Source organism: Notothenia rossii (genome assembly GCF_949606895.1).
Source record: "Notothenia rossii genome assembly, chromosome: 5".
In the NCBI taxonomy this organism is placed as follows: domain Eukaryota; kingdom Metazoa; phylum Chordata; class Actinopteri; order Perciformes; family Nototheniidae; genus Notothenia; species Notothenia rossii.
In genome coordinates, this window is record NC_136903.1 from 49,363,493 (window position 1) to 49,381,618 (window position 18,126).

At 43.1% G+C, this 18,126-nt stretch overlaps 1 protein-coding gene across 1 annotated transcript; it reads right to left on the minus strand.

Moving 5' to 3' along the window:
* Positions 1–2,840: 2,840 nt before the first annotated feature.
* Positions 2,841–5,510, minus strand: LOC307041836 (uncharacterized protein). Its single transcript, XM_079685379.1, has 2 exons — positions 4,720–5,510; positions 2,841–4,208 (listed from the first exon to the last, which is right to left on the minus strand). The coding sequence occupies exon 2, from the start codon at positions 4,028–4,030 to the stop codon at positions 3,005–3,007; it is 1,026 nt and encodes a 341-aa protein (XP_079541505.1). The 5' UTR covers positions 4,031–4,208; positions 4,720–5,510; the 3' UTR covers positions 2,841–3,004.
* Positions 5,511–18,126: the final 12,616 nt, after the last annotated feature.

An 18,126-nucleotide genomic window follows, 5' to 3' on the forward strand; every position in this document is an offset into this window, starting at 1 on the left:
GCTATCTCGTCCAGTACTGCCGGTCCAGGATTACTCGATAGATCCTCGCAGAGCTCCGCTTGGTAAGCGGTTAGCAGCGAGGAAATGTTCAAAGCCCTGGCAGACAATGCTGCGGCTCTGTAGGACCGTTCAGTCATGGTTGACTGGAACCGGTCCGCCTTTGCCGGCAGCGTGGGGTTCCTGCTCGGTGTAGTCGCCATCCTCGGGAGGAGGTGAGCTGCCACCAGCGGTTCCATCGGCGGTATGCGGAGCAGGCCGAGCCTCTCCATACCGTCGCAGTCTAGGGGAGGAGGCACCCTGGATTGGGGCCTTGTTGCTGAAGGGCCGGTCTCTCCACGAGACCGACACCTCATCCAACATCTCCGGGAAGACCGGCAGGAGTTGCCTCTTTGTCCTCGTTGCTTGGGGCAAATGTTTTCCCCTCGTAACGGGACCTGTAGGTCTCCTTGGCCATTTCGGGCCATGGGATGTCTAGTCTGGCAGCGGCACGCTGACACAAGGCCTGCAGGTCTATACTCAGACAGGGCGAAGCTGGTGTGCTATTGCCCGGGAGAGCAGCCATCGCTCCCGGCTTTGCAGCCTGAGCTGATGACACGAAGACATCATCGTCTTGCTCATCAGAGTCGGACAGGAGGAATCCAGAGGTTTCATCCTCTTCGTCCTCCATGTAGTCCAACTCCGGGACATCATCCGCGGGCGAGACCATGGTGAGGTCCAGTTGGGAGCCCCAGCTTGACACAGCGCGGGGCTCCGCTCGCACGTCCCTCGCTGCCACCGAGTCCCAGCCTGACACGGCGCGGGACTCCGGTTCTGCAGCTGCCACTACTGATGAGCCCCAGACCGACACAGTGCGGGGCTCCATCTCTGTGGTGGACGCCCCCGTGTCCTGATTTCCGTCCGGTAAATAAGAGGACATGAGGGAGTCCTGACCCGACAAGCTAGCTTGGCGTGCTAGCCGTCGGCGGAGGCTCTTGATGGTGAAGCGGGCACAATGTCCGCACGAGCCGGGGTTGTCGATAGCCTCCTGGGCGTGTTCCAGCCCGAGACAGGACGAGCAGACCTGGTGTGAGTCTGTGCCTGATATCTTCAACCCGCAGCCACAGAGCCGAGCCTCCGAGTCCCTGACTCCTCTGGTGTGAGGGAGAGAAGCGTCCATCTCGGTCGCCGTGGTGACGGCGTGGAGAGGACCCGCTTGTAACAGGTACGTTGCTGAGAAAAAATACTTCCCCAACTGTCGTTAATCCGGAGAAAAAACGACGGTGTAGAATTTTATTCTCAAAGAATATTAACTGGTGTGTTAATACCCTTTTTATCTTCCCCTCCTCTGGTGTGAGAGAGAAAAAGAAAAAACGTCCTCGCTACCGTGGTGTCGGTAGTGAGGGAAGACACTTTCAGAGCTTGAAAAAATCAAAACCTTACCTTTATTCCCGAGGAGAAAACGGCGAGGTCGATTTGCAATACTAACTGGTGTGTTAGTATTAACAGTCTTCTTGCAGAAGTATATATCGAAGTAGCCGGCGAGCGCCCGTCGACCGAAGTTAGCTTGGATAGCTTGGTTCCGTCTGTGGACTGTGTGAGCTAGCCCGGCTACCAATATAGAGATGTGCTCTGAAGCGAGAAGAGGTGTTTGAATGACGCATGCGGCGTAGCGCAAGCTACTTATAGGGGGTGGATTCCCTGACGCTGACGTCAAGATCACCAGCCAATCAGGATTGGCGTAATGAGATTGATGCTTCTGTTTGCTCCGCGATGAGGCGCATCCCATAGTGAGACATCGAACGGAGTGTTATGAATGAGAACAGCATTTTAGTGAACTTAAAAGACTTCAAGGCAGGTGCTCTTTGTCGTCCCTCCCAAGAAGCCTTTGATTTCATTCGCCAAATTGAGGAACTATTTAGGACCAAGACTGGTTCCTCCCTCATGCAGCGCCCCAATGCAGTGGGTGTCTTGGAGAAAGAAGCTCAGGCACTCTCCAGCAGGCTTCCGTCATGCTGTGGAGTACAAGACAAAATCATGAGAAGATTCATACGGCTTAGGCTGAGAATCGAGGCAAAACAAACCCGAAATGACAGGGGAAAAAAAAACCTTAAAAGATGGCCATCTTGGAAGCAAGAGCCAATCCCAAAAGGTGAAAAGGAACAACAGCAGCCAAGCTTCAACATCCAGCAACCCCCAAAAAGATCCACAGCTGCTATCAAACCCATTAGTCGTTGCAATGGAAATATTTGGACTAACCATTGCCCCTCCACCTGCCAGCACCCAGCCAACATCCCTGCTCCTCCACCTGTAACATCACTGTCCCTCCACCTGCCAGCACCACTGTCCCTCCAGCTGCCAGCACCACTGCCCCTCCACCTGCCAGCACCACTGCTCATCCACCTGCCAGCACCACTGCCCCTCCACCTGCCAGCACCACTGCCCCTCCACTAGAGCCATATGAAATCCGTTTTATTATTTTCCAAATTCCATTTTATTTTTTGCCAAATTCCGTTTTTTCCGTTTTAATATTTCAGAATTCTGTATTTTGCTTTTTACGCTAATTTTACCATCAGAAATAGTGTCTAATAAGTGGGAATGAATAAATGTCCACAATTCAATAAGATATAACAGTCTTTTTTAATGTTTAAGTGCTACAGTTCAATTTTAAAGTGCTTATAAGCTTCAAGTAAAGAAAAAACTAAACAAAACATTCCCTTGGCTTCTGGCTTCTGAGTTAACACATTTTAAGCAAACTTTTCTCTCTGTGCTTCAAGTAAAAAAGATAAATAACTGTAAACAAAACACTCAATACAATAACTGTAAACACAATAACTGTAAACGGTTACGCTTTTCATTATAAATGAAAAAATGCATCAGAAAATATGCAACAACTTACTTAGTAACCTGAATTTAGTTGAAAACTTGAAACTAAAACAATAAAACGTGTTTCTGTTTCCCTGTAGTAGTATGACTAGTACTACTACTCCTTATTAGCTCCTGTCTGTCCATTTAAGTCTTCCATCTATCAGAGACATCTCCATTGAAGTACATGATGGTCAGCCTCTTTGTGTTGAGCTCGGTGAGTGCCTCGCTTGTCTGTAAGGAGAGTCTTGTACTTGCTAAAACTCCTCTCACAGTCAACTGAGCTGACTGGGAAGTAGATGTAGGACATTGCCATTTCTGCAACTTTTGGGAATCTCACACTCATGCCCCTCCAGTAATCAGCAAGAGTGACATCAGCTGCCAAGGGCTCCCTGGAGTGCTGGTAGGCAATCCATTGCTCACTGAGCTCTTGTGATGGGTTTGCCATGGGTATCAGTCTTGTGTAGGCTTCCATCCGCTTCTCCATGACTGGTGCCTGCCTTGGATCGAACACTCTTATCAGCTTGTAGATCTCTCTGGCTGGGTGCATGTCCCAGTGCTTGGAGAACTTTGTGAAGGCCAAGTGGAAGGCATCATGGAGATCGTCAAGAACCTGCTTCCTCTCTCGAACACCCGTCTTTCTCAGCAGCTCATCTGTCTTGGCACCAAACCCGCATGTTTTTGCTGTTCCATTCACTAGGTAAGAGCCCAGGTCCTCCATGATGTTGTATGCAGACACTGCTGTGGTACGATGGGTTCCTTCTAGGATAGTCAGAGCTGTCATCAGTTTGGAGCAGCCTTCTGCGATGAAGGTTAGCTTCACAGTGAGGGCCTGCATCTTTTCCTCTGTTTCTAGCAGGCTGAGGATGTTTGTGACTGCTTGGGCTGATGAATTTTCTTCCAACAAAAATTCTCTGTACAGATGAACATGCTCTGCGTGGTACTGCACTGCCTCAAACCAGCTATTCCATCTGGAGCCCACTGATTCAGGAGGAGCCTTGGTGTGCACAAACTCCTTGTTGATGAGGAAGCTCACCCATCTTCTCTTTCTAGCAGGCTTCCTGCAGAAGACAGATCTCATCGCTGCCACAAGTGATGCAGCATCAGAGAAGTATCTGTAGTGCTGCCAGGTCTCACCCACCAGATTTATGATATGGCAGAGGCACGTTACATGGACACTTTTGGGCATCACTCCTTTTAGAATCTCCCTGTATGCCTTCAGACAGTAGGAGGCATTATCTGTGATCACTGCCCATTCAGTTCCAGATTATTGCTGTGGAAGGAGCGTATGATGGCTTGGGCAACTGTTGAGTGGTTGCATCGATCCATGAAAATTACATCCACCAGATAGTACTGGTTTTCAACACCTGCAATGAAAGATAACACAAGCAAAAGATTATTATATTTAAGCCAAATAATATTGTGACAAAATAAAAATGCACAACATAAAAATACACATTTCAAGTGTAAACAATAGATACAGCTAGCTACTGACATTATCACAATGTCAGTAGCCTAGCTATAGTATCTATTCTATTGTGATGAAATACAGTAATGCATAATTTATGCACCTTTAGTTTATTTTGTTTATAAAGGACAGTGTGCACTGACAATCATTTGCATTAAAAAAATAGACTGGTGCACCAGATTTAGCAAGGAGCTATAATTTCCATCTATAGTCCTAAATGTAGGACTACTGTACATAGCTATTTAATCACAATAGTGTCATTGATTAGCCTCGCCCTCTAGCTGTATCTATTGTGATCACCAGGCAGAGATCATCGTCATCACACTTTGCATGCTGACAATGCACACTGCAGCATGTAAAAAAAATTAGGATATTTAAACGACATGTTAATAGGCTGTTCATTAGCTCACCAATGACGATGTTTAGAACACTGCAGTCCCTGGTATCGGTCGTCTCGTCAACAACCACCGACAACTTCTTCCCACGGATTTTCTCCAAAACAGCCGTTATATGTTGGTCAAACACACGGGGCAGATGGATTTGGCGAAGGGCTGTTTCGTTCTCGGGCAGCGCTCCTCCCTGCTTGCAGTGCTTAACTAGAAATGGTCGCAGCTTCTTCAGCTTTGCTAAAGGGATGTCTGACTCGGCGCAAACAGCTACAAAGTCCTGCACAAACTCTCGTCTTGAATCTGCTGACGAGGTACTTGCTGTAATTGTAGTTTGAAGTGCAGGTGTGTTTTGGGAAGCACAGTGTTTTCCCTTGTTTCTGACATGGCTTTTCGAGACTAAATGATCGTCGCACGTATTTTTGCGGGTCCAATCCACGGTATGTTGACAATATTTACAAAATAACTTATCGCCGGAGGCATAAAAATCATTCGGATACTGCTGTGCTCTGAATTGAGGGTTTAGTGTGGAATTTCGTAGCTTTTTAGATGATGATGTTGATACCGAAGCAGCTACACGCTTGGACATTGCTGTGTTGTTGTGAAGCAGTGTGGAAGTGACGTGTGCGTTGTAACACGTGTTAGCGTCCCGGTCATTTTTGCTTTGCACCAAACGTTCCATCGTTCTCCCGAAAACGGAATTTCAGTCCAAATTATGGCAAATTCTGCAATATTCCACGTTTTACAGTTGATTCCATTTTTATTGGTCAATTCCGCGATTCCGTCCGCGATTCCGTGAACGCGGATTTCATATGGCTCTACCCTCCACCTGCCAGCACCACTGCTCATCCACCTGCCAGCACCACTGGCCCTCCACCTGCCAGCACCACTGCCCCTCCACCTGCCAGCACCACTGCTCATCCACCTGCCAGCACCACTGTCCCTCCACCTGCCAGCACCACTGCTCCTCCACCTGCCAGCACCACTGCTCCTCCACCTGCCAGCACCACCTCTCCTCCACCTGCCAGCACCACCTCTCCTCCACCTGTAACATCACTGCCCCTCCACCTGCCAGCACCACTGCTCATCCACCTGTAACATCACTGCCCCTCCACCTGCCATACAGTAGGTTATTCATATACACTAACAAGATTACTTATATAATACAGTGATAGAATACATGTTTAGTATGCTTACTTATATACAACAGTAGTATTAAATGTACCTTGTGTTTTCACTCTCACTTAGGTCCCTCTCCCTTTGCCATCATTTCAAAATCAGCTGAGCTGCAACATAATACAGACAGGTAATAATCAACAGAATACACTGAAAGCACTCACCCATAAGTTACGTTTTTGTTTACTGTTTGGAAGTCTCAAATATGCACTTTAAATTAATATCAATAGCTATGTATCACACACATACAGTAGCTCTCTTCCTTATTATTGTGTAACGTTAACTTTATTATACTAGCTTGTAGGCCTTTTCCAAAATGGAGATCGTCGTTTCTCCACCTCTACTCATTACAATCACACGAGCCCCAATGTTATATTTAACTAATATTATATTCCTCCACCCCACAAAAAAAATCACGTTTAGAAGCCCTTTTTCTCTAATTCCACAACGTTAGGTTGAAATAACATTAGGAGAACGGATTAATAGGCTGTGCATGGTTAACGTGTGTTGCTAACTATCCGGTGTCCTAGCCTAATCTGTTATCTGTAAACGGATTATCCCTAAATCTACTGATTTAGGGATAATCCTTTAATACACATGTTAATATGACTCAGATGTGCTGATAATATCCGCAATATAAATCTTTAAACGTCTTCTTACCTTTAAAAGTCCATCAAGAACCGTCTATTATGCTGCAACTCTACCGCGTTGCTAGCCGCAGATAGCCCCGAAGGTCAGCGGCAAACTTACTTCCGGGGAACTATTGAAGGCTCCACAATCCGCCATTGCTGTAAAAAAAACTGGTCCATTGGAGTGAACGGAGATGTCGCAACTCTTCTCTCTATATGACGCTGGCCTGACCCAGCGTCGTCGTTCTGAAAGCTCCGCCCCTTCACTCCAACCCCCCCCCCCCCCCTCCTCCCTCCCCCCACATCTACAGGTGAAAATTACTTTTGCGACACATTTATCGCAAGAAGTGTAGCAAAAGTCAAGACCGCAGATTTGTCGATTTATACTGCCACAGAGCAGATTTGTCAAGTTGTAATGACTGGTTTGAGAGGTTGTAATAACCAAGTTGCAGTTGTAATGGAAAATATATTTAAAAAATATGTATTTTTCTGCAAGTGAACCTTTCATCACTAAGTTCACAGTTACGTGGATATTTTATACAAGTGTACATTTGGTACACAGTTACGTGGATATTTTATACAAGTGTAAATGTATGCACACAAACTCAGCCTTGAGGAGCCTCTTCTGCCCGGCGACACTCAGAGAGGGAGCTTTTCCATTCCCCCTCTCTGAACCATCTTCTGCTTGTAACATTACCGCGCCATTTTAATTAAAGTACCCATTTGAACCTTCTCAGAGACTCCATTGGTCTCCTTACTTTTAAAGCTTCTCTCCTGGACGCGAGAATAACGAACAGAGCTATCAGTAGTAGTCTAACAAGTAGGGAGCCCAACAGTATCACTTTTATTAAGAATGTATGGCTAAAAATCATTTTATCTCATCAAATATAGCAGAAGTGGCATGATTTTGTTCTCAGGAGGGGAATTTGAGACTATTACCCAGAAAAAAGACAGTAAACGTACTTCATTTTATTGATGGTATAGTCAAACTAGGACTGAGTCAAACAGTGTTCGTTTTTTTAAGAATTTATGGTAAAAATAATTTGTATCGCATGAAGCAGAAAAAACCCGCATTGTTTTACTCTTGCGTTAGTGTCGCTTCTCAGCGATTACCATAAAGGCACTATAAATCACGCACTCAAAAATTGTTAAGCTCAAAGAGCGCTTACAGGCTGAACCCTCAATACAAACACGGAAGGAAGGAGACGTGAGTATAGAAGCAAAAATAATTTAATTTCCAACTCAAAATTCAAACAAAACTGATCTGGAATTAATAATCCGGATCTGGGAATAACCACGGGGGGGGGGGGGGGGGGGGGGTGTAGGTCCGTAGTTGAAGATCCGGAGGATGTCGGAGAGAGCAGGCTGGAGCCGGTGTTCGGAGATCCGCAGCGGACACGGGTGAGATGAGCCGGGGAATCAGAGTTGAATTGAGTGAGCAGGCTGGAGTTGATAGTGAAGATAATCAGAGGTTCGCTGACGAGGTGGTGTTGGCTGGACGTGGCAGGCAGAGTAGAAGACGGATTCTGTGCAGAGAAATACAGGTTTTAGGAATTTAACTTGACTTAGAAACTAGGTTTGCTTTCTAGCAATCAATACGTGTTACCAGTGAATCTTTGACGACGAACTGGTGAATACTGGATGAGGAAGCCGGGTATATAAGCAGTTGTGGGTGAGTAGATTAATCAGGATGATGAGTAGCAGCTGCGGAGGTGAATTAGCGGGAACTGAAAGTAGGTCAGCCACGCCCAGCCAGGAAGACAGACAGATACAAACAAACATGAAACAAAAAGAGAAGCAGAAGGAGGGAGAACTGCACATCCTTACAAAAATGAAGAACTGCTTATTTGGCCAAGCAAATTTGAGAGACGGCTGAGTTGACCGCAGTGCGGACAGAAAGGTCTCAGTTGGTTTTGTGTCCTATGCTTACTTTTAATACTTGTAAATACAACTTTTGGCCCGCAATTTCAATTCCCCATTTCAGCGACCAGAGAGGGGGGGGGGGGGGGGGATATATCCAGTCTCTGATAGTGTTACGTTATTATTAGAGTGCTCTCATACTTGTTTGATTCTGAAATTGTATATATTTATATAAATATGTGTGTATATGTCCGCATCTGTAACCTGTTATTCTCTCATTATACCACACTGTCAATGAATTCAAAGTAAATATATAAGTCATCATGAACACATCTGTCCATCAGACAGAGGGCTGCTGTGCCTCCTGTCATCATTAATGGACGTCTCTTTAAAATGACCGCTCAGAGGACAGGAGTTCTCATTTCTCTAACCGCCTGCTGCTTCCCCTCCTCTCTCCTTGGTTACCCTCCTCAGTCCTCCGCTCGCATCTCTTGTGGGCGGGACTAAGTATTGAGGATAGGAGTCGAGGAGGGGAAATGTAAGAATTGAGAAGCCTCTCTTGCGTCTCTCCTTGGTGGGAGGGACTAGTCGCAGGGAAGCGACGCAAGTGAGGGACGCACCCCAAGCTACTAATTCGGCTGATGCTGCGGCCAAATAATCGCTCTGATCTGGTGAGGTGGGGGCATCTTGCGGCTCTTAGTAATGAGCGAGATGCCAAAAACACACGTGTTGATTTGCAGCCGCTCTATCACGCGGCAGCGGGGCAGAGGCTCTCTGCCCAGCCTGCTGCCTGCTTGGAGCAGATGGGCGCTCCGCCGCCATGGTCATCACCTCGGGGGAAGTACATGGACGCCGGACCCGGAAGTGCCGACAACGGCAAACGGAGCCATCCGCCCCGCTGGAATGGCGAACGTGGGTGTTTCTCAATCGCAAGTAAAGCTGCTCCAGAGCCACTATTTCAAGCATACTACGTCATAGAGTGCCGCCAAAGTACTTTCCAATGTCCAGCATACTTGGAAATCTACCGAGCCCAGCGTACTTTGTTTGGAGAAATGTTTAGGCTGCACATGTATAGACTCCGCGGTCTTCAAATCCCCACAATGCTTTGCGCACGGACCAATTTCCACAAATCTGTGGCGGAAAATGTAAGGCGGGGCCTCTCATATGACGCACACCTGCACACTTGCTCGCCTGTTCCACCAACACGTTCTCACTCCCAACCAAGCAGCAAACTCTGTGGAAGAGCCGGGACGCCAATACGGAAGTGGCACACACTGCAGTTCATATATTGGCCGATAGGGACTGACTGCAGAAAGGAGCAATTTCCATAGACCCCCATGTTAAAATGCCCAACTTTACAGCAGAAAAAAACATGTTTCTACCCATGGATGCAATAAATATTATTATGAATATAGTTAGATTCCACCTTCATGATTATGGATCTGTGAGTGAATTGTTTTCTAACACGACCCTTTTATTTATATTAGGTCTTAAATTGTTTGCATAAATTAGGGCGTGGTCACATTGAATGACGGCTCTGTGAAGTGACTGCTGCTGTTAGCTTCTTGTCTCTCTGCTAGCTGCTCCGTGAAGCTACAGGCACTCTGCCTGTTCAGCTCATCCAGGGAACACAACTTGCCCCCGGCCGTGTTTGTTTGTTCTTCATGCTTATATATCGGACTATTGTGACTCGCTCTGCGGTTGAAACAGACGGTGCATGAATGCGGTTTTGCGGTAAGTGAAATTTGAGTACTTATTTATGTGTTAATGATTTTAATCAGCTACGTAATTAATGTTAAGGCTTGGGTTAGCGAATAAGCGAGTGGTAGCTACATCGGTGCTAACGCTGCTAATAGTAGCCTCCAAGTTAAAATCATAGACTATATTTATGAAGGTTAAAACTAAATAGACAAGTGTTAAGCGTTAAGTGGGATAATACTGTACAACAAATGGCATCTGTTTGAGGTTGATAAAATAAGGTCACCCTTGTAACTTAGAGATATGATTATTATGTAGGTAGGAACTGTATGCATCGCTAAGGTTAATTTAAATTGGCTATGCTCAAGTATGTAGACAAGCTAATGTTGAAGTAGTGTATGTGAAATCAACCTCACAATAAGATGTGTGTATATTACAATTATTAATGTCATATTTCAAGATGATTACTTAGACATTATAATATGGTTGATTGAGCTGGAGTTCATTATTGAGCTTACACGTTAACAAATAAACAGTAAGCATTGGTAACACAACTTCCAAAGTTACAGTAGAATAGAATAAAATAAAAAGGACCCTGACTCGGACAATACACAATCCAACATGTTCAACAGAAGGGAATCCGTTATATTGTTTGTACACATGGTACTTTACATATATATCTGTTTGTTTAAGGTGTCCAGGTGATGCAGACAGGCTGGACCAGAGAGTGAGAGACAGAACTGGACTCCTCACAGCAGTGAGTGCTCAGGTACAAATACTATTTTTGTCATACTGTACAAAGAATCAAGAAAGATATTGGTTTAAATGAATGAAGTATTGACTTTAATACACTGATATACATTCCATTAGACAATACTAGATCACCTACAGATCAGTGAAGTTGAGGGGTTTTTCCAAGCAACAAGTTACATTTAGATGTCAGCTTTCTAATTTAATGTATTGAAGGCAAAAATATTTAACACATAGTGAGAACTGCTACTATTTATCTCTCAATATTGTCTGTAAAAAACGTGGTAAAAGTTATTCTTTCAGTGAGACAACAGAGCAAGCTTCTACAGTTGCACTACGTTTTGATAACAGTTCAATATTATGTTGATAATAACATATATTTCAATGTTGATGAACTTCATACTGTTCATTCATAATCTGATTGTCTTTGTAGCTCACTGTTGAAATAAAAAAAAAACATTACAATTACAAAATAATTATATCTACAGCCCCTAAACACACAAACACACTGCTTTCATAAATAACACACTTGTTCTGCAATAATATGTTTTATGTTTCCTGTAATTTTTGTTAGGAAAGGACATGCCTGAAAGACACAACATTTTCTCCTTCTCTGAGGGTCAAGAAGAACATCCAAGAGGAAAATTAAAAGCTGATGCTATGAGATTTTAAGACCAGTACACTAAGAAATTACTTTTATTGTAAAAACAGTCAGCTGATGGAATGCACCTATTTCCACATCTACACTCCATCAGCTGATTATTTCTATTTGCCTCGCTTTATGAGCTTCACATCACTTGTGCCTTGTACCGCAGAGTTTGCAACGTCACAAATAAATGGGGCAAATCTTCAGTCAGATGTGAATGTGTAATCCAGTGGTTCTCAAAGTGGGGGGCGCGCCCCCCCCTGGTGGGCGCAGAGGCATGCCAGGGGGGGCGCGAGAGACCAGGAGGAAAAATGGTTATAAAAAAAAAAAAAAAAAGATAAATAAAATAAAAATCATAATTTGAAAAATTATTGATTCGAAAATAATATGATGCAGTACAGTACTATTACGTCTGGGTCTCTGTTTCATTAAAGCTCGGCTCTGTGTGTGTGTGTGGAACGAGCCATTTTGTGTGCGCGTGAGAGAGAGAGAGAGCGCACCGGTACTGGAGATCGTTGTTGTTAGCTTCTGGTGCTAGCGAGCTACGCTAACGGATATAAGGAGTTTTTTCAACAACAAAGTGGAGGAGAGTCCTCTCCTGTCAGACTGAGAGCTAAAGGACTCTCTCAGTGTTATCTCAGTGGGTCTCAAATGTTTTGGTCACCATTAATGTAAATAATTATTTCCGAGGCACACGTTTATATGATCATTATAGTTATAAAAAAATAAGAGAATAAATGAAAAACAGGTATGAAATACTATATGACAGTAAAACAAGAATAAAGTTTAAAAGGGTGATTTGTAAAATATCCATCAAGAAAAAGTAAATCTGTTTACATTTCTGTTTCATATGGGTGTTGAGAGATGTATCCATAGATCTCTTCCTTTCGCTCTCAAAGTGCACCAGATTGATGCTTTTAACTTCAATATTTAAAAATAAATCTTCCCGGGGAAGCTTGCCCCCGGACCCCCCTATGTGACGTCCACACATCACCTATAAAAATAGCACTTTATCCCTGCTTACACCTATATGCCGTGAGCTGAATATTGAGCCTTCATTGTAACAGTCGCGGGTACGTTGTGTATTTGCGTGGGGATTGTTGCAGTAGAAAATTCCACTGTAGCGACCGGTACATTAATGGGAAACCCTAAATGTTTGAGCACCCTCTATGAAACGTCAAGCTACCCCACAGCACCCCCAAAATAAATCTCTGGCGCCGCCACTGAGCCTGATTATTCGTTTTGGGGGGGCCCGACTTTTTTTTTTCTCCAAAGGGGGGGCCTGACAGAAAAAGTTTGAGAACCACTGGTGTAATCTAAGACTTTCAGTAAGAATAATGGACAAAAGGAGTGCAAATACAAATACAATTTATTGAAATGTGAACCAAAAGTTAATCAAATGTTTTAAATAAAACGCACATATGGACAGAAAGTGTAAACCTATTAAATGTATAAGTAAACACATTTAGTCAAATAAAGTGACAGACTAGGCCTGTGCAGTTGGTATCAGCTTTGCCCAGCATGGGCTCCTCCATCAGGCCTGGTTCTCGTAGTAGAGGAAAGATCCTCAGTCCTCTCCAAACCAACAGACAGGACGTCCATCACACGGAGGTTTCTCCCTGAAGTCTCTGCAGCTTTCTGGACACCACGCTGTCTCAATCCGTCCACACTGAATATGAGAGGGGGAAAATGAAAATAACAAATGCTTTAGACAATAAGAAACATAAAGTTGAATGTTGAGTTGCTCAGTTTTTTTAGATTGCCAATACTATTAGTGTATAACTAATATATCAGGTTAAGAGGCACATTCAAATAAAGATTGGTCTTTAAATACATGTTGTCTTTTGAATTGTTTGTCTAAAGTCAAGGATCTAGAACTGGTACTTAGTTTTAATGATACAGTCTGGTTATTATGCTGTTTGGAGGAGGCCTCACAGGTAAGAGCACTAACTAGCTACAATCACATGTACCTTAGCTTGACTTAAATGTATAGTTAAGTGATATCAAAATAGAAATAACTAATGTCATGCAAACATATTAATATTTGCTTCTTTCCAGTGTTGAATTTAGCACAATTGCATACAAACGTTAAGTGATTTTAAGATTCTGAAGTATTATGCTAAAAACTCAATAACTTAGATTATTATTTATAGTTTTGCTGAATAGTTTCATGTCCGCTTACCTTAGAAACGTAAAATGCCACGGCAGTGTGCAGATGGGGAGCATGTTAGCTTAGCTTGGTAGCTTCAGCTAGCTTTGGAACTTTCAGCTCGGTGGCAGCAGGTGCCGCCTCGGCTCCGCCTCTTTGCCCTTATTTGGAGCAGGCTGGAGTAGGCGGGAGTTGAACTCTGACGTCACTGTCGAGCCGTTAGTGGCCGACTCCGCCTACTAAGGGCTTCTCGGCAACTCTGCAGAATCCTATGGGTGACGTCACGGACCCTACGTCCATTTATATATACAGTCTATGCTCCCAACCCGTAAAATATTGACGGACGGTCAGGGCCCCTCCCCGTCACTGTATTACGTACAGGGTACCCCTTGGAACTCAGTTTTCAATGGGCAGGGCGTCCCATAGACTTGCAGAGAGCTCCCTGAACGTTGGTAATAGAGGAGTTGGGATCACGCCGAAATGCTCTCCGCAGATCCATTCTCACAGTGTTTATCAACCTTTTTCTTACTCAATATCAAGCCACACTTATTGTTTTTACTTCTTTATTTTAATTGAATAATGTAGGACTTTTGTTGCCGTCAGTTATGGGGAGAGTAGGGGCTCAGAATACTGAAATCTGTATTGTTTCATCGTTTTTTCCTTCTAATTTTGTATTATTTTCTAAACCACACACTGTTATTTATTCAACAATAACACATAATTATCCTTGTGTTTATTTATTTGCTTGATTAATAAACACAAGTTGGAGTCCGTAAGGACCGAGGGTCGGAGCAGCTCATAGTAGTTGCTTTAGAGAATTTTACACCTGGAAATAAGTATTCTCTCCGCTTCGCTTGACAAACCCTGTGATAGTCCTCAAGCTCTGTGATTGGATGTTTGAGTGTGCGCCGAGGGTTACGCCGAGCGTCGAACAGCACTTTGAAATGGGTTGGAACCACGGCAGACTGTCCAAAACTGGATTTGAACGGGTCCACCCCGTCCCCCTCTCCCCCACCCCGTCCCCAGAACTACACATGCTGGCTATTGTGTGTTTTGCAACATGCTCGATGGCACGTCTCTAATGGGAATTGTAGTTTTAAAAGACGTTTTCGTATTTCCAATAATAAGAAGTTGCCAGTTTTAAACTGTGTTCATCCCTGGAGGTTTAGGGGATAGGAAACACGCAAATTGAAAACATTTAATTAATAAATGGGGGGAAATTGCTTGTGCCCATAATGGGCAGCATTAATATATACCCACATGATAGCTAAGGTCAGAAGAGCTTTATTTAACAGCTGGTCTTATGTCTGTGACCCCTCCTGTTGTTAATTGATAAGCCTGAAACATGCACTTGTCAAGCTTCAGAGGCAAATATGGCATAGCCATCGATCCTTTTACATTACATTACATTGCATTTAGCTGACGCTTTTATCCAAAGCGACTTACAATAAGTGCGTTCGACCAACAAGATACAAACTTGAAGAAAACAGAATCATATAAGTACATCAGGTTTCATAGAGCTAAAACATTTCAAGTGCTACTCAACTGGCTTTGGATAAGCCAGTCCTTCATTGGTATATAAATGCTTTGTTAGTAATTATATCGCTCGAAGTGGAGTCGAAAGAGATAAGATATACTTTATTGATCCTAAGTTGGAAACATTTGCGTTACATCAGCATGTGTAGCAGTTGTAAATATGCAGTGGTGTTTATTTTTAAATCATTTAGTATAATCACACAAATTCTGTGTTCTTTATTTATTGAATGTTCAATACCTGACAAGGTCGGAGATGAAAAACCTGGGTCGTAGGTTCCTCAACAGTGCATTACAAGACACCTATCAATATGTGTCTATACCTCCTCCATTAAACTGTCATTCTGCACATTTCTTATACTATCTACATACATCTTATAAGAGTATAATACATGTATAATATCAGTTAAAATAAGTGCTTAAACATACAGTAGTCAACATTGCAGGAAAGCAATATATTAGTACTTTGTCAGGCTTAATGTTTATACCCCCAAAGCTTTTTTCTTATTCAAAATAAGACCTTAACCTAAAGTATTCTTTAATGTTTAAATAAAGCCTTATTAGTTTGTCTGTCTGTGTCTCCTATTAATATCTAATAATAAAAATAATACATTTCAATAACGTGCTTTAACCACCTTTCTATCCTATGGTGTACATATACCAATATACCGATTGGATCAAATATAAAAATCAGCCGAATTAGTATTGATACTGCGAGGAGACGTATTGTGTGAAGAGAAATTGAAGATGTTGTTTAATTGCTTATATATTTATGATCCACGTCACATATTCAGTTTCGGCGGCAGTTATTCCTGTTTGTCTAGAAGTCTTCTCACCAGGGCTCTATAAATAGCAAACTACGGCAGATATGTAATATTTAATGCAGCCGAACCGTGTATTACAATGCCGTTATGTGATGACCTTCAAAGAGAAAAGCAAGCACACTCGGAATAAAGTATTATTTTATTTTAAAAAAATGTTTTCGGATTTCACATCAACAGCTAAGTCCGGTTAAGTATAATGTCCGTGCGCAACAATACCCCAACCCATAGATCCGAGGGTGAATAATAATCACCACATTACACACATCCCTTCACATTTAAATTTACATTAAAGTATTTCGTGAGGCCTTCTAAAATGTTTTTAAATATAATTAGGGTTGTAGTTGAAGAGTTTGTAAATTATTGCGTTGCGCAATCGCACAACGGCACGTCTATTAATTCCACAACCACACACATGGATTAACATCGATTTAATACATAAATGTAGCCTTTGTTTCTGCTAAAAGAGGTGTCGACCAGCTGGGGCAACAAGAAAATCGGCGAAATCGAGCGTGACCATTACAAAATAAATAGTTATTATATTAATGTTGACAATAACAACCGACCGTCGGGATAGCATTTGCCGGGGAGCTCATGGCGTCTATTATCAACGCTATGGGCAGGGACGTGCACACATAGACTCTAGGTAGTGCTTGAGCACCTGCCCGTTTTGCCCTCTGGACAGCAATGTGCCCTTTTGAAAGTTCGTTTTTTACATTTAAAAAAAAAATTGTTTTACAGTGTACTGTATGTGGCTCATGTTAACATTGATAAATTCTGGATTAAAAGCTTCTAATATATACAACAATGCCCCAAATGCGCGTTGTAATTTTGTCAGACATCCCCACACATGCCCCGCGGCACTCCCGTAAGTGCACTGGCTGCAGCCCCTCCCTTCCCTGCTCTCAACGTGAACGCGCAGCGCTCAGAGCAGACAGTCAGTCACTCAGTCAGACAGGCCACGGCGGGTGTGTGGTGCAGCAGCACACAGCAACACGATTAAAAGTGCCCTAGTGACGACCAAGTAAGTAACCATCAGGTAACAAATACAACGAGTGTATGGTTTAATCCGCTAAATCAGATGCCAACTAAACTATAACTTCACTTCTTTTCTTGCATCCATCCATTTAGTCTCGTTGTGCACTTTTGAAAATAGCAGATCTACAAGCTCACAATGCCACGCAATGCGAGGCGTTGTGAGGTTGTAGATGGCTTTCTTATTTTATTTGACAATTTGGCCAATGTTTGACCAGTTTTTATAGTAGTTTGTTGATTACTTTTGATGCAGTAATGCAATTTTTTCATTTCATTTTATTTATTTCTGAGGTATTAAAAAGGTCTTAAAAGTCACTTGTTAATAAAGTATTTAGTCAATCAATCAATGCTCACTCAAGTCATTATTTAGTCAGTTATTTATTTCATAGACACTAAAGCATGCATGCACAATATGGCACTGCAATCTTTGTTTGTTCTGTTGTTGCTTATTTAAATTGTTACAATAATTTACCAGAAACCAACCTGTTGAATATTATAAACATCTGCATCAGACAGCATATGGTTATTGAAATAAATATATATGCAATTATGACATACAAGATGTGCCTTTAATAAATCTCACACTACTAAGGCAGCCGGCGGTTCCACCAGGGGTGTCAATCCCGGTGGGGGGGGGTTTCGTCCCCCCCTAGCTTCCGATTGGACCCCCCTAAGTCATTTAGAATAATAAAAATAAATGTTAAAATATTAAATGTTTTGATAATAAATCAGTAAAATCAGGCAAAAATAGGAATTAAATAACATAACCCTAACCTAACCCTAACCCTAAAACCGAAATAAAGTAACCAAAAACCGAAAAGAAACTAACAAAATCCGCCATTATCCGGCAAATTTTCGCGCACAATTTAGGAGCGCACAATTTCTTTTTTTTTCTCTTGAGTACCTGCCCCTATAAATGTCTGTGCACGCCACTGGCTATGGGAGGTCTATGAAGGTCTATGGGACGCCCTGCCCGTTGAAAACTGACTTCCGAGGGGTACCCTGTACGTAATAGAGTGACAGGGAGGGGCCCTGACCGTCCTTCAATATGTGACGGGTTGGGAGTGAGAACGTGTTGGTTCCACTCTTCGTTTTCCGAATGCCAGGAAGTATTCTTACCTCGCCTCTGAAACA

What these genes read in the sequence shown, in the direction of transcription:
- LOC307041836 (XM_079685379.1), bottom strand. Translation starts at nt 4,030, where the DNA reads ATGCCCAAAAGTGTCCATGTAACGTGCCTCTGCCATATCATAAATCTG.